This window comes from Delphinapterus leucas, chromosome 12 (genome assembly GCF_059928025.1).
Source record: "Delphinapterus leucas isolate spDelLeu-1000000601 "Yukka" chromosome 12, BTC_Dleu_Yukka2, whole genome shotgun sequence".
Classification (NCBI taxonomy): Eukaryota; Metazoa; Chordata; class Mammalia; order Artiodactyla; family Monodontidae; genus Delphinapterus; species Delphinapterus leucas.
This window is the reverse complement of record NC_143140.1, coordinates 45,600,193-45,622,495: the sequence shown is the minus strand read 5'-3', so window position 1 is coordinate 45,622,495 and position 22,303 is coordinate 45,600,193. Positions and strand designations below refer to the sequence as shown.

The 22,303-nt window shown below is 43.9% G+C and overlaps 1 protein-coding gene across 9 annotated transcripts in view; it reads left to right on the top strand.

The window, feature by feature from the left end:
• The window catches only part of SCML4 (Scm polycomb group protein like 4), a 136,581-nt gene that overhangs the window by 18,889 nt on the left and 95,389 nt on the right, over positions 1-22,303 (top strand). For 4 of the 9 annotated variants that reach the window (XR_016395158.1, XM_089921899.1, XM_089921900.1 and 1 more), the window contains exon 1: positions 2,811-2,981. The exons of 1 other annotated variant lie outside the window; for it this stretch is intronic. Coding sequence is in view for 1 of the 8 variants with exons in the window: in XM_089921905.1 (XP_089778031.1) it covers positions 3,019-3,139 (121 nt within the window). In the remaining 7 variants the exon portion in view is untranslated. 4 more of the 9 variants (XM_022553795.2, XM_089921901.1, XM_089921903.1 and 1 more) reach the window with 3 other exon arrangements.

Below are 22,303 nucleotides of genomic sequence, written 5' to 3'. Positions count from 1 at the left end.
CCATAAGAGACCACAAAGGTGACGTAGTCTTCTACTCCCATCCCCATGTTATAGAAGGGGAGTGTAATAACATTCGACCAATGTTTTTGGGTTAATGGCAGAGCTGGAACAAGGGGCAGTGCCAGGAGGCCATGTGGCCAAATGACTAAGTACTGTGTCTTTGGGGACAAAATGCCTGGGTCAGTCCTGTAGGCAACACTTCTCAGCTGCGTACTTTAAATAAGTATTTAAATAAGTTGCCCAAGCAACTTATGTAAAGTCCTCAAGTCTCAGTTTCATTTTCTGTAAAATGAGGATGGTACTCATAATACTTATCTCATAGGGTTGTTGTAAATGAGATAACATATGAAGAGGGCTGGTACATGAGACTTCCCCAGTAAATGTTGGCTATTATTATGATAACAAGGGTTATCATAGCACTGTGCTATGGTTTTTCCCATAGCACTGACTCCTTTGTCCAGGACACAGCCCAACACAACCTGATTCTTGTGTTGGAACCAGAACTCTTTACCAGCAGCTGACATAGGGATTACTCTTCAGAGAGAGGCTACTCTAAGTAGGTTTGCACTTGGGATGCCCCCAAATTAACCTGTTCCCTCTGGCTGCCTCTTGCCAGCCACCCCAGTAGCATTTGTGTAGAAAGAGTGGAGCGTGCTGCCTGTGGTCTGCGACAGAAATGTAACCACAGTACCAAAGAAAATTAACAACGTGGCATAGCCTAAGCATCCTGATCCTAGCCCAGGGATGTATAAAACCTGGAGATACATTAGCTCAGAAGGGCCCCTTGTCTTGTCAACAGACCCCTTAGCTTGTATGCAGCCATCCCACCAAATTTCCTTTCTCTTACATGTTTAACTTAAATGTTTCTTGGAATTAAAAACATTTAGAATTTTTAAAAACATGAACTTAATTACTTAAGACCCACAGTCATGGTTGTATAAAGAAAGAAATCCCAGTAAAATTACCTACCTATCTATCTATCATCTATCTATCTGTCTATCCATCAAGCATATATCTACTTTTTAAAAGCAAGTCAGGTTTAGTTAATTTCCATTTTAAACCTCATTGTGCAATTGACCTGTGATGCCAGTGCCTGCATCCCAGACACACTTGACTTAAGGACGGGTCTTGTGCACCCCAAGGACCAGAATCACAAATTCTCTAGAGCTGGGTAGGAAAACTGAAAACTCCTTTATTTCAGGCAGATCTTGACAAGCCTTTTTCTTCTTTTACAGAAATTGGGAAATATTCTAGATTATCTAGGAAATTTTTATTTGATTTATCTGAAGAAATATTTTAAAGCAAAGACTGGTCTAGCATCTCAGGCCAAGGTGCTTCACTGAGTGTAGTGTAGGATTGTGTTCAAGGCCATGGGCATAAATACTACCACTGTGGCTGCAGCAGAAACGCTGGCCAAATTGAAATCATCCATTGGGTCCTGTTTTCTTTCCTCCTTGTCTTCCCCTCCCTCCCTCCTCTCCTCCTCCTCCTTTAATGAAATGAACTTATATTAAATGAGCAAAATGAAAAACTACCAAACTTGCCTTTTCCCACACAAAACAACAAAATTAGATGATTAAGTGGTGAATTTAAGTTCAATAAGTACAATGCTTTGACTTCAAAAAAATTTAATTTTTTTCTATGTTTATAATTTGAGGAGAGAGGTTTCTTATTTCTTTCTTTTGTGACTCTGTATATGTATTTGGAAAAACCTCAAATTGTAATTTCATTTTTTTCGTTCTCAGTAACTGTCCAAGTTGTGGCCTAAACCTTAATTATTCCTGGTAGATGTTTAGTCCTGGCTAAATTTGCTTGTTGTTCACCCCCAGGAATAAGCTTGGAGGTGGTCACATATTAAATGGATGTTTCATCTTGTAGGAAATACTTGGGAATAAAATGCCAGAATGGGGTGAATGAAATGGGCAATTGGGAGCCTTGCTCCACTTCACAAAAAAAAAGAAGAAAAAGTCCCTTTACCACTATAAATTGATTTGCCACAGAGAAGACAATAGGGCATGGAGGATGAATAGTAGCCCTTATCCCATGTGAGGACCATTCTGCCTCATGCAGGACCCGACCATGTTTATGAGTGTAAACCATGTTTACGCTTCTGCACTTACACACAGATCTGGAGCCCAAGTCAGTGCCCTGTGTAGAAGAACTAACCATATGTGTTGTATGCAGCTGTAGACTCAGTACGTGTGAGCATGGTGTGCTCACCTGTATAGGCACACTCCTCTGGCAAACACACAGTCTCTCCTGAACAACGATGTCATTAGAATAATTCTTTTTATTTTATTTGTTCAAAGTCAAGCATTCACTCCTTCAGATCACCAGTATCTTATAAGCCCGGTGCTGGCACACTGCTGCAGGACTGGGACAAAGAGATGATGTTACAGTCTGGTTTCTATGGCAACATAGGAGGGGTAATGAAAAACGAAATGTTGGAAACACCCGTTCTGACAATTGTGACATAATTCAGGTTATTACAAGGACGTAACTACCAAAGAAGCAAAAGTGTCATTACCTTGCAGCTCGTGTCAGCAAAAAGCTACACTGCACATTTCTGTTAGTTGGGCTGCTAAGAGGAAGGAAACACAACACACACACACACACACACACACACACACACACATACTTGCGCGCCTCGTTTTCTGCATGTAAAATGTGTGTGTTCTTTAAGAGCCAGTGGTTGGCTGGTTTTCTGGACATGATGTGGTTGAAGCTGTCATCGTAATGGAAATTCATTGCTGTAGCTATGGTAAATCGAGTTTTCTGCCTGTGCTGAATGCATTAGTCTAATGAGATGTTTGCAGCCGGAGAGCAGGGCTGCTGGAGACTAACTGTGAGCTATTAACACACGGGTGGAAGATTAGCTTTTGCAATACTCGGTTTGCATGTACTGAAAGTCATCTGTCTTCTGAGTCAACATTCCCGGCCTGGTAAAGAACCTGATCAGGGCTCTGGTGAACGAGCTGTAGGTAAGGGAGATGCACAATCGGAGGGTGTGCCGTTGACATGGGATCCTTCTCTTTTCACTATAAGCATAACAGATTACCTGTTTCAGTTCTTCTGGATTGCATGCCTACATTTACGGCAATCCACGAGTGTCCTGCACTAAAACCGCTGAGGCAGGCAGGTAAACTTTAGTTCCTCCTACTCAAAATACAGTGTTTGATTTCTTGACCAGATCTCAGAGGGGAAGACATAGTATAGAATTATATAGTTTATCAATCTGGGGTACATATACTACTCTTTCACTCTGCATTTGAATATGTAGAAAGTTATTTTTTTTCCCAAATGTGCACTCAAATAATTGGTTAGTTTTTTTTTTTTGGCATGATGATTTCACTTTGCTTTGTTCTATTTTTTAATTTAAAAAATTGTAGTATGTCTTGGGATAAAAATATTTACCTAAAATTTAATTTTTATAATCAGTATGTTGTGAACATGTAAGAGTGGTTTTTAAAATTGAATTTTGTTTTTTATATCTCAGATGGAATATTTTTTTATGTCTTTGTACTAGTTTCTCCTAATTTACCAGGATAGATGAGAATACTATTTATTGCTAGTTGCTGGTATTGGTTAGTTTTGGGGATAAAAACCAGGTGACTATGCAGTGTCAGAAGCAGTTTTCCCAAGTTCAAATACAGAGTCACTTCCTTCCCAGGTAGGGCTTTGTGTGACTTGAATCCAGGGGCGTGATTGCTTGCTGAGCAGGATAGGGCAGTGGATGAGGGTGAGGTGCAGGCTGCAGGTGGTCATTAGATTGATGGTTGAGGTGCTCAAAAGTTCTTTCCATTACCTGTAATGGTGAAGGAGAGTGAAGGAGAGGAGACGCTGGATTCTGTGATGATACTCGAGTGGGTCCGACAATCAGTAGCTTCCTGAGAAAGTGGCTTTTTTGGTTGATCTCAGAAATTATGGTATTTGAGAAAGTAATCCAATCACTTCAGAATCCAGATGTTTGTTGTATACTGTGTTTTTCTTCCTTTTCAACCAGAGGAACCATTTTTGAAGAGTGAGAAACATAGTTGCTTTTTTTTTCCTCAAGACTTAAAAAAAAAATATATATATATATATATATATATATATATATATATATATGATAGGATATTTGGAGTGAAAGCATAAAAATAACTATGAAGGAATTTATAGTGTGGAAAAGTAAACTACCTAGGAGTGCAATATTCATGTGCAGCATTTTTTTGTGTGTTGCTTGGTAGAACTAGCCCGAAAAAATGAAGCAGGTATTTGAGCAACGGCGCTCGGTGAAGATTACCTAGAAAAGCAGTAGTGAATCGTCTAAACTCAGATAAAATGTGAATGTAGCGCCTTCAGTTTTAGGGAAGTTGTCTGGTGGCTTCACAATCTACCTTTCAAACATATTTGTGACAGATATTTAAAAAAATATGAATGTGGTTTCTTTATCGTTGTGTGTGTGGAGAGGCTGTGTAATATTTTGGTAACTAATTTATGTCTGCTTGTTTTGTGGAATTATAAGAAAAGTGAAAATTCCGCAAACACCCAGTTCTTTTATGTTTAACGTGTTGAAATTTCTTCCCTATGCCACTAAAATGACTTCTGTTTTGCTGCCAAGACCCACCCCCCCAAAACCATGACAACAGCAAGAATAAAAAAAACTGACAAGTAAATGAACAATAATAGAAAGAAAGCAATAAGAGATACAAGAGTAAATTGCTTTGGGTCATTTATCTGCTTTTGGTAGTGTGTTTTTGAGGCAAGTGAAACCAGCAGAAGCAGTTTCACTTTCTAGTTCTTGGCTTCTGTGGGCTGGGGTCGCAGGTACTCCTCCAACAGCAGGTAAGACAAGCAGACCAGCTGTTAGAACACAAGCCAGCCCCAGGTACTGTCTCTGCTGTAAAACTTTTATATTGAAAATTTGAAAGAATAATGACTTTTAAAATGTGAAATAACATTTGCTTATTATAAAATTCAAGCGATGCCCCAGAGTACAAAGATAGAATTTTTAGAAATTTTTAAACTTTAAATGATGTGAAAAATCACAAGCAGAAACCTCTCATATTGTGGTGGCTTTTATGTATTTTTTTAATCTAAATTTTGGATCTTAAATATTTAAACAAGTTTAAGGAAACATTGCTGAAGTGCCCTTAAATCAAAACAAGGAATGCTCAGAGAGAAATAATCTTTACGCACACGTGGGAAGTTATAGTTTAGAGTGTTTTGGAGGTCTGCAGTTCGGCGTGGCTGGCTGACACATCACACACATTCACTCGCTCCTGAAGACACTTTAGAGCGAACACGGGGTCCTGGCAGGCAGAGGTGGGGTGGAGGTCGGAACTGGCTCCCTGGGGCCCTGGGCAGGGCTCTGCGGGACGAGGTTCCTCCCGAGTCTGTACCCATGGAAGTCGCAGCGTCACACTGACGCCAGGTGGCCCGGCGTGCTTACCCCGATCAACACGTCCTGGAGAGAGCAGGAGGCGACACTGCCTGGGAGCTTGACAGCCCAAGCACCTCCAGTTTCTTTCCGTGGGGCTTTTCTTCCACGGAGCCTCTGCTTTTATTTGCAGATGGTGTGGAAGAGAAGGGAAAAGAGATGAGGAAAGACTCTTTTCCCATCAAATTAACAAAGGGCATAAAATTAGGTCTCACAGTTTGGAAGTGAAGTTTGTGAAAGCAGTCCCTTTTGGTGTGAGCACATGTGATTCTTAATTTCGGTGGACAAATCTGACATTTCGAGGAGAGAGCTTTGTTTAAGTGTCTCCTGGACACCTTACTTCTTAATCCTGCAATCTCTCAAAAGACTAGTTTGAGATTTACATGTTTTTAATGTTTTTGTTGCCTTCAAATGCAGACAGGTGAGGAGAGGCGAGGGGGATAAAAAACAGCCCCTGGGAGAAAAATCAAATGGTTTTATACTATATAATGTAACAGAAGCCACCACTGTGTCTAGTAAAGTACTCTAAATTTTAATTGAGTCACAAAAGCCACACCATAAGCTTTAAAAATTACCCCTTTATCAATAAGGTGATAATTAACTTTCTCTGGAATTAGCAATTCTCTCAGCCCCGGGCAGTCGGCAGCCTAGTAAGTTCTCTGGAATCTTGCCAATTTTTAACAATTGGTCTTTTGGCAGACCTACTGGATTTTAATTCAAACATCTATTGCGACATTTTCCAATGTGCTTCAAAGACCATTAGGATCACTCAAATTGTAAAATTTCTGAGGTTGAATGAGTGACTCGGAGTGTTTGGATTGCATTTGCATCTGTCGCTTTCTCTTTCTTCATTTTCCTTTTCTACCTTTCCCCCCAAAACCTCTGCATTTGCAGGAGCGCCACACGCTAGTCTCTGCTGTAAATCTCTGCTGTAAATCGCTGTGGCGAATCCTGCATTCGTCGGTACGTTCAAACCAAGCTCGAGTGTTTGGCTGTGAGCCCACGAGCTTCTAAGTGTTTTTCATTGTTGCGCTCATCTAGGCTTCAGTTCTGGCAAGGGTTCGTTCCTTAATATGTCTTCAGACTCTCACCCTGGGGTTGTCAGATGCTGAGATTCAGACTGAGGCTCAAAGAAGGGGAGCTGCAGGCCATTTGAGACGTGCTCGGGGCTGTTTGCAGTTTGGCTTATTCTGACCTATGTGTATAAATGTCTGAGGAGGTAGAGGAGCTCTGGGCAGTTCAGAGCAGCCTGCTCCACAGCAAAACCCCCGTGCCCCACTCTCCAGTGCTGTTGGTCACTTGTGGGTGGCATTCAGGGGCAGCCTGAGGAGACACGCTGCTATTTGGCCACAGCAGCTGGAAGGCAAGTGGCGATGTGTGCAAATCACTCCTTCCAGGAGTCAGACCTCTCTCTCCACCCTCTGGGTTCTTCAAATGTTAGCGTTGGTGAGCTGTTGCTTCTCTCAGCTAATAATAGACCTGGAGACAAAACTTCCTGCTGGGTTAACCTGGCAGTTCTGACACAGTCAAGAACATCGCTGCCTTCAGGAGCGGGGGATGGAGACGAACAGCCAGCAGTATTTCTGCATTCTGGAATAAATCAGCATTTTTCAATCTGAAGTGGCACTTTGCCACCACTAAGGAGATAAAACACCTCTTGCTTCTTGAAGTGATTACTTCGTGAACTATCACTGCTTCTTGCAGTGATTATTTGAGGACAGAAAGGAGTTTATTACCCAGTGGCAATCCTCACTTTGCATTAGGCTGAAAAGTCATTCCACTCAGTCTATGTGACACCTGGAGTAACAGGAGTATATTCCGAGATACACGTTGCGGATTTCCCTGGGATTGTTCTTGTTACTGTTTGACCAGTTGTGATTTAGAGAGAATCTGGTGGCACCAAACTGTATAAACACCTCTTTACTCTCCTACAAACTCAGAGACGTTCTCCCTAAATTTTTATTTGTGGGGAGGCAGGTGTGCATTCTTTTTCATCAGCTTCATTTATTGATCACATAAACGGAACTTGGTCCCAGTGTTGCTGCTTTTTAGGAAGGATTGCACACTCCTTTGAGCCCTTTGGGGAAGGGGCTGGACTGAGGAGTGGTGGCCTTACTGTCTCCAGAGGGCATTCAGTGCAGAAACAGAGGAGTGGAGTTGGCTGTTGTGAGAAAATTAATGCGCCAGGGAAAAATAGCGTCAACGCTGTGCTTTGAAAGGTGGTGACGTTGTCTGGTTAGCCCTGTGATGGTGACTCAACTTTTGTGAGCTGAATATTTGGTAACAAAAGACTTTGCCCTTTTTGTCTCTCTGTGCTGACCATTCTAGAGCAAAAGCCCCAGTTCTTTCAAAACACACACATATGGCTGAAATTCATTCTAAAGAAATATACAGCCTTTCATGAAGGTGGGCACTAAACTTGGGAGCAAATGCTGATCTGGGCAGAGCAAAGAATTACTCTGGTTAGGTCCTAGTCCAGCCCGGGGAAAATGGCACTGAACAAGATAAAACCCAGAGGAGAGAGCCTATTCCATCCCTCTTCCAATGAGGACTTGGGCATCACCCTCCCTCCTATATCCCCTGGTGCAGTTCAGAAAGGATTCAGTAATAGCCAACAGTAGCACAAGGCTGTCAGCTCACAGAGCTTTATGGGTCGTTCGTTTTTTTTTGGAAGGAGAGATTTTCTATGTTTCCTTTCTCATTTGTCCACAAGTCATCCTGGGACATCATCATTCTGATGAGAAAACCAGGGTGGAACGCCAAGGAGTGTGTTTTTCTCTGGTGTCCGGAGGCAGGCCCTGAGCCCTCTCACCAGACTGATGTTAACACTTAGAGCGGCCATGTGTGAGGGTCTGCCTTGAATGCAGTCTTTGAGCAGGCCTGGAACTGGCCTCAGGATTTGAATCCCGTTTTGACAGGGCCTTGGTAAAAGAAAAAAAGAAGAATTGAGGAGAAAAACCCAAGGTGAAAACCAACTTCGGGGCATTCACACTTTTTGTTTTGGAGCCAGGATTTGGAGGTTGTGTTACTTAATTCCTTTGGGCCTAGCCATTTCTAAACTATTACAAGCCAATAGGAATCATTCTCATTCTTTGTGGCCTTCCAGAAAAGAGGCTGACCTCTTTCCTTCACAGCCTTTATGATTCAGTGCTCTCACTATTGGGAAATTATGATGATGCCAAGGCTTAATCAAACAATTAGCTTTTAAGATATGCTATTTACCTAAAGTGAATAACTCAGAAACATTGGGTGAGGCATTGGGTTTATTGATCAGGAAAGAACTTCACAGTGGGAATAGAGTTTTGTCATTTTTCAGTCCTGAGAAACCTGTGGTCACTGGTTTTATTCATACTGTTGCCCTTGTTGCCTATGCTAGGGGACTTTGCCATGAAATTTGGGAGTCAATCCAATAGCCATCAGTGCATTCCCACTTCTACTGAGAATTCCCCCTTACAGATGCCAAAAGATACTCAAGCATGTTTGATTATATCACTTTAAGACCTCATTTGCAAAGATGCTTCAAGTGGAAAGCTGTAGAAAGCTTTAAATTTTGGTGCACAAATTAAGCATAGAAACAATGAGAAGAAGAAGAAAAAAAAACAACTGGCTCTAACGCCTGAAATCACCACCTACAGTGTGAAAATATAGCCCTTGTATTGAGTGTTTGTAATGTAATTAATACTAAGTATTTAGCACAGTACAAATGTGTATTGTATTAATGAAACCAGGTGAATATAAACTGTCTCCAGGGAACTGAAGTCAGAAACTGAAGTTGGGATGCAATGGTGTGTGACGATGTGTGGAGGCCAAAGATATGTGATGCTATAATGGACTGGCCCTTTCTTTCTATTGCCCTCCTTTTAGTAAGAAGCCTTTTGGCATGGACCTAGTAAAGAATAAAGGACCTAAAAGTTCTCTGATAGCAGAGCAAAGAAAAAGCACATTCAGAAATGTTTGTCTTTTACACACGTTTCCCTGGAAGCAGCCCAAATCTGCTAGGGTCAAGTGTGGAGAAATTAAGTTCTTATTCGTTGGCTTGAGACCAGAGTAGGGTGGAATAAATGGGAAGTATAATCATTTAAAAAATCTATTTCTGTTAGGCCACTGCTTTTATGATTACATTTGGCATTTTCATGCCTGAGGAAAAAATATTTCCATGGGACCAAAGACTTAGGCAGTCTTTGTAGATTTCTAACAGTGGACAGTTACATGGCTTCCTGGGCAAAATTAAGCAGTCCCAGGATGCCCTTTGTTTGAGATTTCATGTATTCTGCTTGTGTACTTGGTAGACTGATTATCAGTTTCCAGGGGGTTTTGTTTTTCATCCCTGAGAATACGGATTTGGGACAGGATAAGAACAATTTACACTGGGACCATGGATCCACTTAAGTCCCAGACCATTTTCTAGCCAGGTCACCCCTCTGTGGAAGCTGGAAGGTTAAAGTAATAACCTAAATAATGAGGTTAAGGGAAAAACATCTGACATTTGAAGGGAAGAGTTAAAAGTAAAAACCTCTACTCTGAGAAGTGATCTCTAAGTGATTCCCAGATTCTTTAACTGAATGGGTTTTGAAGGCCTCCCTCCCAGGGCAGCCTCAATCTCTCCCCTAGTGTCTGCAAAGGATGCAGCCTACACCCTCAAGGGGCTGCCCCTTCCATTGTTGGAAGCTCCAATTGTTAGCAAGGGAATCTTTCCCCCAGAAGTTCCCTCGGCTTCTTCCTCCAGTAAATTCTTCCTCCTGTGAAGGTGTTCTTTTGTCCTCAGAGCTTCACATAATAAATCTGAATGGAGCAGCATGGATTTTGAGTGGCTACCAGTGTGACCCAGTTCAAGTATCGTGGCAACTCTGGGCCGCCCTGAACGTCCCCTCCTCCCAGGGATGGTATTCCTGTTAGTCCCCACTGCTGAGGCCCAGTGCCTTGACTATGGCAAGTGCTCAGTAAATATTTGTTGAATGAATGAATGAACGAGTAAATGAATAGTGTCGGCATGGGTGGAAGCAGCATAGTGTTGTGGAAAGGGCATGCACACTCTTTGGTGTTACCCCTACTTTACTAGATCATAGGATATAATATTTCAGAAGTTGGGAAGATTACTTGGGATAATGTATATAAAGTTCAAAGGAGACAGTATATAGAAAAGAGCATTATAAACTGTAAAGTGCCATGTGAACAGCAATGTTACCAACGAGGGTTCTTAGCCTCCTTAATCAATGGAAATTGATCAGAGGCTAGACAAGAAATTCAGGCAAGGCTTTATTGGGGCCCCTGCTGCAGCAGGAGGGAGCAAGGACAAGTAACAGTTTCCCTTGCTCACTTGCTCGCTTCCTGAGGGCAAGCCAGCTGGCTCCTTATATGGGGTGAGGGTAAGGGGTGTGTCCAGGGGTCAGGCTGGAGGGGTAGCTTAGGTGGTTTGCCCACCCCTTTGGTGGTGTTGTGTGCAGGGGGCATGCGCAGTACCCTGCTTTTGCTCCCAACACCTTTCTTTTGCTCCTGGCTCTTCAGAAGTGGCAGTTGGGTTTTTGGTCTTTTGGTCCATGATTTGCCCCAACTGCACATGCACACAGCTATTTTTAGTCCCTTATAGTTTCTTTGTATTTTGTTGCTTCAGGAGACATTTGTCCGGGTGCAAGCACTGCAGCAAAGGGTTCCAGGTCCCAGGTCCCAGCCTGTCTCAGTAATAAATTCATGTTTCCATTTATTGAGCACTGTATGCTCAGGGGTGCTGAGGGAAGCACTAATCATGCTTTATCTCATTTGTTGGATTTAATCCACATAGGAAGTCAATAGGGGAGGGGCTATTTTTATCTCCATTACACAGATAAGGAAACTGAGGCTTAACTTGTCGTGTGTCACATGGCCATGTGAAGTCTGCTGAGTCTTGCCTTAAGTTTTGAAAAGCTGATGAAGCATCCCTGTCTTTTCACCTGTGAGGGCTGAAGAGAAAGAGTTCTTTCATGCCTCAACGCCAGCTGCTCCTCCTTGGCCTGGCTGGGCTGCTCCTAGGTCCAGCAGGTTCCAGAAAGGAAATGATTCCTTGGTGTTTCCACTTGGAAAGGCATTTTTGATCCACACAAACTTCTTTTAAAGCAGTGGATTCTCAGGCCTGTCACACTCAACCCTCATTTTTATTACAAATATTTTTAATGCCCTGTTTACAATCCTGAAGTGAATTTCCCACCCACATCCACAATTTAGGAAAAATCAGCATGACGTCATACCTGAGATCCAAAGAGGAACGAAGGCAGCGTAATTTGTAATTACTTCCAGTGCAGGTGCCTGGCTCTGGAGGCCAGTGACATGATCAGGTGCTTGACATTTGCTACCTCCAGTGCAGCTAAAACAGGCGAGTGATACTGGAGACTTGGATAGCACAAGCTTGTGCTGCTGCCAGTGACATGATTTTCCAAAATGGTAAACAACTCTTGGAATTGTGAACAAAATAGAGACAGTCTTTCCTTGGTTTATGTACTAATTGAATTCTTGGAAATATTATAGCTGAATAGAAATACATTATGTTTACACGCAAAACGAAGTTAGTTCTAGATTCAGAAAAACGAGGTCTTCACTTACGTGACTATACGGTGAGCAAGTGCTTCATTATGTGCGACAGCTGCGTGCACCCAGCGTCCCTCGTCTCTGCCCTCCAAGTACAGTAATGCTCACCTTGCCCCCTGCATTGGACCAGCGCGTTTCCAAAATGCCCCTCTGCAGGGGTGTGATCACCACGCCTGTGGATCAGAGCATGCCAACTGCCATGCATTTCACTCTCTCCTCCCTCCCCAAACACCTGATTAATTATGGCTTAGAAAAAAGATGGTTCTGTTTTGCCAGCTCCCTACATGATTACTAAGCAGAGCCATCTCAAATATCATGGCAGGAATTTTGGGGTAACTTTGACATTCTGAGAAGACGCTCGCTAGCGAATTTCCTCCAAAAACTGCAGCTTTAAGCTAAGTGAGAAGGCTCTTTGTATCATGTCTCATTCTCCTTCAGTGTATGAATAGGCTTTATCATAAATACAGTATTTTAAAAATACCTTTGTAAAATCATCAGTCTTTTCTGGGTTTGCTTAAAAGCATTAACTCTTACTGACTAAAGTAAGGCTTATAACTAGGTATCCACAGAATAGCCCTGGAACATACCATTATTCCACTTTACAGACAACACTCCCCCACCCCCGAGATTCAGTGAGTTTAAACTCAAGGTCACCCAGCAAGTGGTATAACTGGTGTCAAAGCTAGGTGTGCCTGACTTCAAACTGATGCCTTTGCTCCCGTGTGACCTGGCTCCAGCCTTAGTTCTTAGACGATACACTTTTATCCATGTTGTGGAAATCCCATGTCTGAGGACTTTCTCCTTCTTCAGTACATAAGAATGGGGTGAAGGAATAAAGACGGCACAGATTCTTTGACATTCCTACCATGGAGTTGTGGAGTCTAATTCCCTCTCTTTGACTCTGGGCTGTCCTAAGTGACTTCCTTGGCTCATAGGATGTGGTGGAAGTCACGTTCCAGGACAGACAGGAGGAACCTCTGGGACTCTCCAAATGCTCGCCCTTGGAGCACTGAGCCGCCACGTAAGAAGTGTGACTGCCCCAGGGCTACCAGGCCACGAGAAGTCAAAGCTCTGTGGAGAGGCGCTGGAGGATGAGACACCAAGGGGAGAGAGGAATAGGCATGAAACACGGAGTCGCTAGACATGTGAGTGAAGATACCATCCTGGAAGTGGATCTTCCTGTCTCAGCCTCCCCAGCTGATGCCACAAGGATCAGAGACAAACTGCCCAGTTGAGCCTTTCCTGAATTCCTGACCCACAAAACGGTGAGACCTACATAATAAGCCAAAGCTTGGAGTAGTTTTAAGTGTAGCAACAGATAACTGAAGCACACAGTAATGGCACTCTCTCTGTTGTATTGTGTATTGAGTATTACTTTTGATGCCTAAGAGGAAAGGATTTTCCACTTGAAAGGAGGGTAAAATTCACTATAAAATATAGTTGATCTCCATTTGCTAGGGAGTGAAATGAGAGACAGAAGTTTTGTGCCATATACAGTTACCATCAGAAGTGTGTGTTTTCAGGGGAACTATTATTTTAATAAGTGTGTATTTAATTTTACAGTTAGCTTATATATTTATATTTTTAACAAAAATATTTGATTTAAACTTGTCAATATGACAAAGTTGCATTTTAAAATGCATTTATTTAAATAAGCTATTTAAAGATTTAGTAGGTATTAAGTAAATATGGTACAGGAGGTGTATTATTAGGGTTCTCCAGAGAAACAGAACCAATAGTATAGATAGATAGACAGACAGTTAGAGACAGAGATCTATTATAAGATGTCGGCAGGGAATTCCCTGGTGGTCTAGTGGTTAGGACTTGGTGCTTTCACTGCCGAGGGCCCGGTTCAATCCCTGGCTGGGGAACTAAGATTCTGCAAGCCATGTGGAGCGGCCAAAAAAAAAAAAAAAAAAAAAGGAATTGGCTCCCATGATTATGGAGGCTGAGAAGTTCCACGATCTGTGGTCAGCAATCTGGAGATACAGGAGAGCCAATGGTGTAGTTCCAGTCTGAAAGCTGGAAGACTTGAGAACCAAGAAGAGTTGATGTTTCAGTTCAAGTCTGAGGGCAGGAATAAAATGATGTCCCAGCTCAAAGGCCACCAGGCAGGAGGAGTTCCCTCTTACTCAGCCTTTATGTTCTATTCAGGCCTTCACCTGACTGGATGAGCCCCACCCACATTAGAGAGGGCAAATCTGCTTTACTCAGTCTACGGAGTCAAATGTTAATCTCATCCAAAAACATCCTCACAGATACACTTAGAATAGAGTTTGACCAAATATCTGGTTACCCCACGGTTCAGTCAAGTTGACACCTAAAATTAACCATCATAGGAGGTGTTCAGACATGACAAATATTGCGAAGGTTGTAGCTAAGGATCCAAAGTTTGCTAAGCGCTCCACTGTGCCCTAGGCCATCCCTATCTCTGGTCTGAGGGTTTGGAGCTGAAATCCTTGGTGATATTGCTTAGTTCACCCACAGAGACTGTGATCCTCTGAATCCTTCCCATAGTGTCTCCTGGAAGAGTTATTCTTTGGCTATCAGAGCAGCTTTTAGAGAATGTCCCTGTTGGTGACTCTACTTCTGGGGAGGTTTGAGCCACCCTTCAGACTTCTGGCTGACTTCCTGGGAGTGGCCGTTCCCTGCCTCTCCCAGCTGGCTGCCATGTTTGCTGTCGGTGCCTTGGGCTGCCCACAGTTCTGCAGCTGCCGTTCGGGCTCCCTGCCAGCTCCTGCGCAGGATTGTATGTCACAGCAAGCTTGGTTCTCTGGTGAGAGAATGTCTGCCCCAGAAGTCAGGGTCACTGGACACCCTGTCTCAATATGTAATGTGAAGCCTGGCTCAGTGGTGACAAGGAGCTCAGACGTGATGTATACGATGTGACATCATAGGAGCTATGATAGGTCCATGTCTCATGACCATGAAGGGAGCTGAACATTTTCATGTCCCCCTCTGGGCTGGGCTCGTTTGTATGATGCTATGTAGCACCATCAATTTCACTTACCCACTGTCCCCTCTCTGTGAATTTGTGTCTAAACTGCCCTTGGAAGTGGAATTAAAAGTATTTAGGGAGGCATTTTTATCTCTTTGACCTCTTTGGCTTAGTGTCATAGCAGAACAGAAAGTCAGTGGTGGGCACTTCAGTGGGATTGAAGAAGACACATCTTTTTCTCCAGGAGGATGCCTTTTGACTGGGGGCATTCTGGGCAGCCCTCATTTACACAAAGTGCTGCAAATCAGCAGAGCCTGTAATTGTCTTCACCCTATCTTCGATGTCTGAGAGAGGGATGGAACTTCCACTCCCTGAAGTGATGAGTTCTGGTCAGACTAGAGAAAGGAGTAGGGGGAGGTTGATTCAGAAGTAACATGAGGAACAACAAGAAGCAAACAATACAATAAGGAAAACAAGGAAGTTCACAAAAACAAGTTGTATTTATTTTGATTATATATCTATAGGATGAAAACAGCAGTGATCTCTTTCTGGTACTAAAGAAGAAAATATTCATAGTGCCTGTGTTAGTCTGCTTGGGCTGTCATAATAAAATACCAGAAACTGAGGGGTTTAAACAACAGAAATTTATTTTCTCACAGTTCTGGAGGCTAGAAGTCCAAGATCAAGGTGTTAGTGGTTTCACTTCTCCTGAAGCCTCTTTCCTTGGCTTGTAAATGGCTACCTTTTTGCTGTGTCCTCACACAGCCTTTCCTCTGTGCGTGAGTACCCCTGGTGTCTCTCCCTCTTCTTGTAAGGACATCAGTCCCATTGGATCAGGCTCCCACACTCATGACCTCATTTAATCTTAATTACCTCTTTAAAGGCCCTCTCCAAATATAATCACATTGGGGGTTAAGCCTTTAACATATGAATTTTGGGGGCGTACAGTTCAGTGCACAGCAGTTTTAAGATTTCAACTGACAGTTTTCATCTATTTCCTTGGAAACTGTCAATGCTAAATGTGCCTCATGATGGTCTCTCATGACTTAGCAAACACCTACATTTCTTTGAATTTTAGGTCAGTCACATATCTGTCGAACCCACTCCAGATGGCCGGGGGATCTACCTCACAAAGGTTCCAACTCTCTCCTCAGGGCAGAGGAGGTGATCTGATGTCTCCAAATTCTTTTTAAATGTCAACTGGAGTCTCTCCCTCTCTCCTCTTCCCCCAGCGGTACAAGTTCACTAAGTTCATGAAGTTGATGGAACTCAGCAAGGAGGGTTGTACTGATAGCACCTCAGAGTTTATGCTGTGGACGCAGCTCCCACTGTGCATTCTACCTCTCCCAGTAGGACACAAGGCATCTTAGGATGTCTTAGGAGACACCCTAAGATGCTTTGTGCACCAGTTGGGTGGGGGAGTCTTGAGGATACAGATTCTATTCAAGTTAAAATAATTAATCTAAGTTTCATCCCTTTAACTAGATTTTCTTGAACTCTTCAATCTGGGAGTTCCCTCTTATTCTTGAGAGATTAACCTGTTGAAAATGAATAATAATTATTGTGACCTGAATTTTGACACTGATGTTGGGATGCATGTGCACTGATTAACAAGCTTCGTTGCAAGGAGACTGATGCGCCCTTGCTGCAGGGTCTATGACAGTAGCAGGGTTAGGATGGAGAGCTTGCATTCTTGAATCCCAGGCCAGAGCCACTGTCAACGTTAACCTGTAAAGTTTTCCTAGAATCCCTGATTTGAGGATGGGCAATATGTGATGGTGGTGCATGAAGAAGTTTGAAAATACATTGCTATAACATGTAACTCAAGCACTCTCCTCACTCATATTTGGTGGTGTGAATTGGCTTTGACTGGCCTGTCATGGTTTCAGTTGGTGTCCAGGCATTGAGGGAAAGCGCTGGGATAGCTGCCTTACTTGGGGGCTTTCGGGGTGACTTTATTTATCTGCATACCACTTGATGCCCCTGACTGAAGATTTCCGGTGGCTCTTGGCTCCGATGTGGCAGGCAGTGTGAAGAGGGCTGTAGTGAGGGGAGTGAGAATGAGTGCCCTTGTGTTTGAGCTCCTCAGCTGATAGTGGTAGCATCAGGATTGTTGTGTGAGCCTCCAGGACAGAGGCCGTGCTTGAAGTGGCTGGTGCCTTATCAGCCCAGGAATGGCCTGTCTGTTAGCCGCCCCTTCCCTGGACCACGAGAGCAGCGGGCCTGGCGTGGAGCTGCTCCCTGTGTTTTCTGGAGGGATCGAAGGAGATGTATGGACAGAAAGGGGGATGGGTGGTTACATGAGGGGGTTATGCACCCAAAGACTTGCTTGGCTAGCTTCCCAACTTCCAGGTTGGAATTTCAACTGTTTTAATGGACATCTCCACCTACATGTTCCACAGGTACCCTAAACTCAACATTTCCAAAACTGGACTCATTATTTGCTCCCTTCCCCACATCCTCTCCTTCTCCTTTATTCTGACTTCATGAAAGCGATCACTGCTTCCTCAGCTACCCAAGATAACAGTTTCAGAATCCCTAACTCTCCTCACCCCATGCCTTCCAACTAGAAACCAAGTTCTAATTGATGCTACTTCCAAAAGAGTTCCTGCACTTTCAGGTTCTCCCTCCACCCTCTATTGCCCTTGCTCAGGCTCTCACTGTCACCCTTCTCCTGGACCATGGGCTTCAGCCCTGCTCCTCTCCCTAGTTCCTCCTCCCGTCACTCACTTAGTGCATTGCAGCAAGGTTACCTTTGTAACACATGGATCCACTCTAGTCACTCAGCTGCTTAAACATCTCACATAGACTCCACTGCTTACATCAATAGGTGCCAAATGTTTGGACTGTGTTCTCCATCACAAATAATTCCTTGAGCGCACATTTCCAGTATATGTGTAGTCATAGATTATATACATACACTTGTATTAATGCAGTATACATATTGTAAAACATATGCAAAAATAGAAATGAAAAAGGCCATATGAGCCTTTTGCCCTTTCCCATACATTCTCAAAGCCTCTGTGTTTTTTCACTTTCTCTTCCCATGTCTTCCCTCACTTCTCCATGTGATGAAATTCTGTGTCTTTTAAGACATTGCTCACATATCACTCCCCTGACCCTGCTTCTCCACACATATTCTCCACACAGACTTTATATATAGTATTTAGATCCTTAACCTTCTCCTGCTGCACGACTTGAGAATATTTTTCTGGTGGGCAAGGAGGAAGAAGAAAGGTATCGGGATATACATCCCTGTTGTGGCCAAGAACAAAATTGTAGTAGTGACATGTCTTTCCTTCCTTGTCAAACATCCCGAAGAGGTTTTTGGTTTTGTTTTTGTTTTCTTTTTTCCTCATCCAACTTCTCTATTACTCTGGGTAAAATACGTCTCCCACAGATGAGTGCGGAAGCAGGCAGCCAGACAGACAAAACAGGAGGGAGTAATTGAGGGAGATGTGCAAAAGTAAACTGAATTCCGAATATCAAGCAATTGGGCTGGAGTGATTTGGAACAACGTGGTGGGTGATGTTTGTGTTTGTTTTCCCCTCACACTGTAATTAATTCATGGAAGTGCTGTAGGTTGTTAAATTTTAGTAAACAGGTAACAGAACTGTTCTTTGAAATAAAAACAATGGCAACAACCTAGTCATCTTACAGTTTCGTGAATGCAAGACAATTACAGTTTGCGAGAACTTCCCCCTCCAGTGCAGCAACACCGGCAGGGCAGGGTGGCTTGTCTTTGGCAGGGAGTTGCTGTGAGCATAAATTGCAAAGTTGATGTGTGTTCAGGGAAATGGCCAAAATGGCCAAGCACTTTCCGCATCTAGCCAAGGAGAGTGCTTAACTCACTTTTCAGATATTCCAACCACTGTCCAACAGGGAATTGTGCTAATAAATATGACAATAACATTGTAATGGGACAAGAAAGGCTGACACAGCGTTTAGTTAGTGTTCAGCATTAGCAGGGAGCTTTGCAACCCCTGGGCAATGAAGCAGGAGCATATTGGTTGACTGTAGGCATTTTAATTAGGGGTCTTGGGAATATTTCCGTGCTGTGGCAGCTGAGTGAGACCTGGCCCCACGAAGTTCACCCAAGGTGAGCTTTCCTCCTTGCCCTCAGCAGCCATTAAAAGGTTTTACCCGAAGCAGGGGTCTGGAGGAAGGGAGGAAAAAGTTTCTAAGAAGAGGACTCCTGGTGGGCTGGGGTCCAACACCAATTAGCTACTCAGCTGTCAGCACCCAGAGCCCTTGTTTTAACCAAGTAGTGGCAAAGATTGACATAAATGGCTCGACCCCATGATGGGTCCCAAAGCATTTTTAAAACGTTCTTTTGAGTCTTGCTACCTTTTCATAATTTGGCATAAACAATGCAAGAATACAGACATCATAAATCAAAAGCTGTTAGTGCACATGGCCCCTGAAATTTATGGGTATTAAGTAGAAAAAGCTTAGGAACATTGCACCAAATAATTTTCCAATCCCCTAAGACTCATTTAAATTTCCCTCCTCTCCCTCCCCTGTTGCTGATGTACGTTCTCTGGCTGCCAGTGATTTATCGATTATCACACAGGAGCACCTGAGCCCTAAGCCAGGGGAAGCCAGTTCTTTGCCATCAGACAGGCTGGAGGATTCTTACAGGGCGGAGCTCAAGGCTTTGTCCAGCTACCAGCACCACATGGGCAAAGAGCCAGGAACCAAGAGAAAGATATGGCAACTGCCCTCAGGTCAGAGATTTGGCCTTGGAGATGGCTGAATCAGAGATGAGAAGAGGCAGTGGCAGGGCTGGGATTCAAACCCTGGGCTGCTCGGACACCAGTGCTGCATCACAGAGCCTTGAGTGCGAGGCAGCAGCTGTCCTCAGAGTTTGCCCTAAGTGAGGAGAAGACATAATTGTGTGTGCGTGCACGCACGTGCGCGCACGCACACACACAGAATAGATAATCTCCGACCTAAGGGAGCAGGGGATTGAGGTGCAGACCTGAATGGCCCTCTAAGAGAAAGAACAAGAACTGGAGGAAGACAGGGAGGCTTCCTGGAGGAGGTGGTCCTTGAAGGGCAGGAGACCCACTTCTGGTGCTAGTGGACCTGACTTTGTCTATCTGCATGGCCAGAGTAAGTTACTCCATGTGTCTCACCCATCAGAGGGGCTCAGTAATTATTTGACAAGTTCACTGATTACAAACAAACGTAACATCACTAATTGGTTTCTACTTCTCCACTAGCAGTGAGACCCAGTAACCACCATCCAGGGCACAGCTGGGTGGGTCTGCTCCTTAATATTGACCTCTGGTGGGCCCGTTGCTCTACAGACATGAACACCTATATCACAGGTAGCTATGGGGAGCAAATGAGGTAAGATGGGTATAACACTTAGCATATTGCCTGGCCACAGGGAGTGTGCAATAAATTGAAGCTGATATGATACTGTCATTTAGCACATGGATTGTCAACTGAGCCCCTGTTCACAGATTTTATTAGGACAAAATCTCTTTTTGATTGTTTGTCCTTCTGAGTTGACAAGGGGCCCTCTAAGCTGAAAGCTGCCCGGGAGAAGTAGAGAAGGTGGTAGGCATAGGACTCTCTGTGGTATCACCTGGCCCCGTGATAAATCTTATTTTGTTCAATGAGGAAGGAAAAGAAAAGGAATGTCTCCTTAGACATTCTTCTGAGGCTGACAGAAATCTATAGATCAAGAGCTCATAACTGTGGCCTTCTCCACGTGATTTCAGAACCAGGCTGATTTCTCATCAGGTCTGATTGCGAATATTATAGCTACCATGTGCTCTTAGATCTGAGGGCCTATAAAACAGCTCACCACATATGTGAAACTTTACATCACTCATTCCCAGGCACTTAGAGGCCAGCTGTAAGAGGAATTCCCACAAAGCGCCATGGGTCCTCACTGTTGGACAGGGTAGGGAGTCTTGCCAAGAAAATGCCCTTGGAACCATCTGGAAGGATGACTTTGAGTGTGCTGGACAGAGAAGGGAGGTGGGAAGGGATTCCAGCAGGCTGAACAGTATGTGCAAGACAGTCTGTCTGTGGATTAGGGGGAGCCTGTCCTGGGTCTGGAATGGAGAGAGGCAAGATGAGAAAGGCAGGCTGAAGGTGTGAGTCTCACCATGATCCTCTAGAAACATAAAGAATTAGTCTTCCGTATGGAGGGGAAAGTGGACTTCCCCATGTAAATCCAGACATAGAACTAGGGCCGGGGAGAGAAGTTTCTGGGAGGCAAGGTTGAGCTCAAGATTAGGAAGAATTTGCAATCAGTCATGTCCAGCAGTGGAGCAGGCTTCGTCCTGCTTGCTTGCACACCTCGCATGTGTGCCAGCAAGAGCCAGGGCATGTGAGGGCAGCAGGTACGGGGGTGTGGTTCGTCTGGCAAACATAGAAGGCATTCGTGAATGGGATGAGGGGGAGAGATGAACTTGAACCCCACCCCACTCAGATGACCGGTGCTGGTCTCACGCCTCAGGCCGGGATGAGAGCAGGGCCTCTTCCCAGGTAAGGGCCGCGTATCCAGCTCGGCTCTGGGCTGCCTCGACGACCCCAGTTTTTTCACACTTTTTCCTTTCAAGGGCTGCAAAAAAATTGGGACAACTGGATAATATCCTCTGCTAGCAGGAGGAATTTGGAGGGCTAGCCAATTCTTAAAATTAAAGGTTGTATGTGTCTGTGTGTGTGCACACACATATACATAGGTATAAAATACTGTGTTTGGATTCCAATAGTAAGTCTACTTGGATGCTTAAACAACATATTGCAATTTGAATCTGGCCCCCATTTTCTCTGTCTCCTCTGGACTCCCCTCTGGGTGTCCTGCATCTGTAAGGCTGAAATGAAACTTGAGAAGCAAAGCCCTGGACCCCATCTTGCCTTCTCAGGGGACCTGATCTCAAGCAATGGTGGGCAGTCTGCCAGGACTTAACTTTGTAGCAGGCTGTTGAGGGTTATTTACTTATTTTAAATTATTTTTTCAAGATATACAAGTTGAACACACGCATGTTCATGTTTAAAATGAAAATTAGTAAATTGGTACAGAATTCACATAGCTGTGCTCTCCACAGCAGCCAGAGCGAGTCACATTATTTCTCTGGCTTGGAAACGTCTGGTGGTTCTGCATCTCAGAGAAAAAACCAACACTCATAAGTGGCCTACGGGGTACTACAGTCTCTGGTCCCTTATTCTCTCTCTCACCTCATCTCCCATCCCTCCCCTCAGACAGTCTACGCCTAATATCCTGGCCTCCATACTGTCCTGGAACACCCAAGTACATACCCACCACAGGGCTTGGAACTTGCTGTTTTCTCTGCTTGGAACCCTCTTCATTCACATATCCCCATGGCTCATTCTCCAAGTTCCCTGAGGTCTCTGCTCAAGTATCC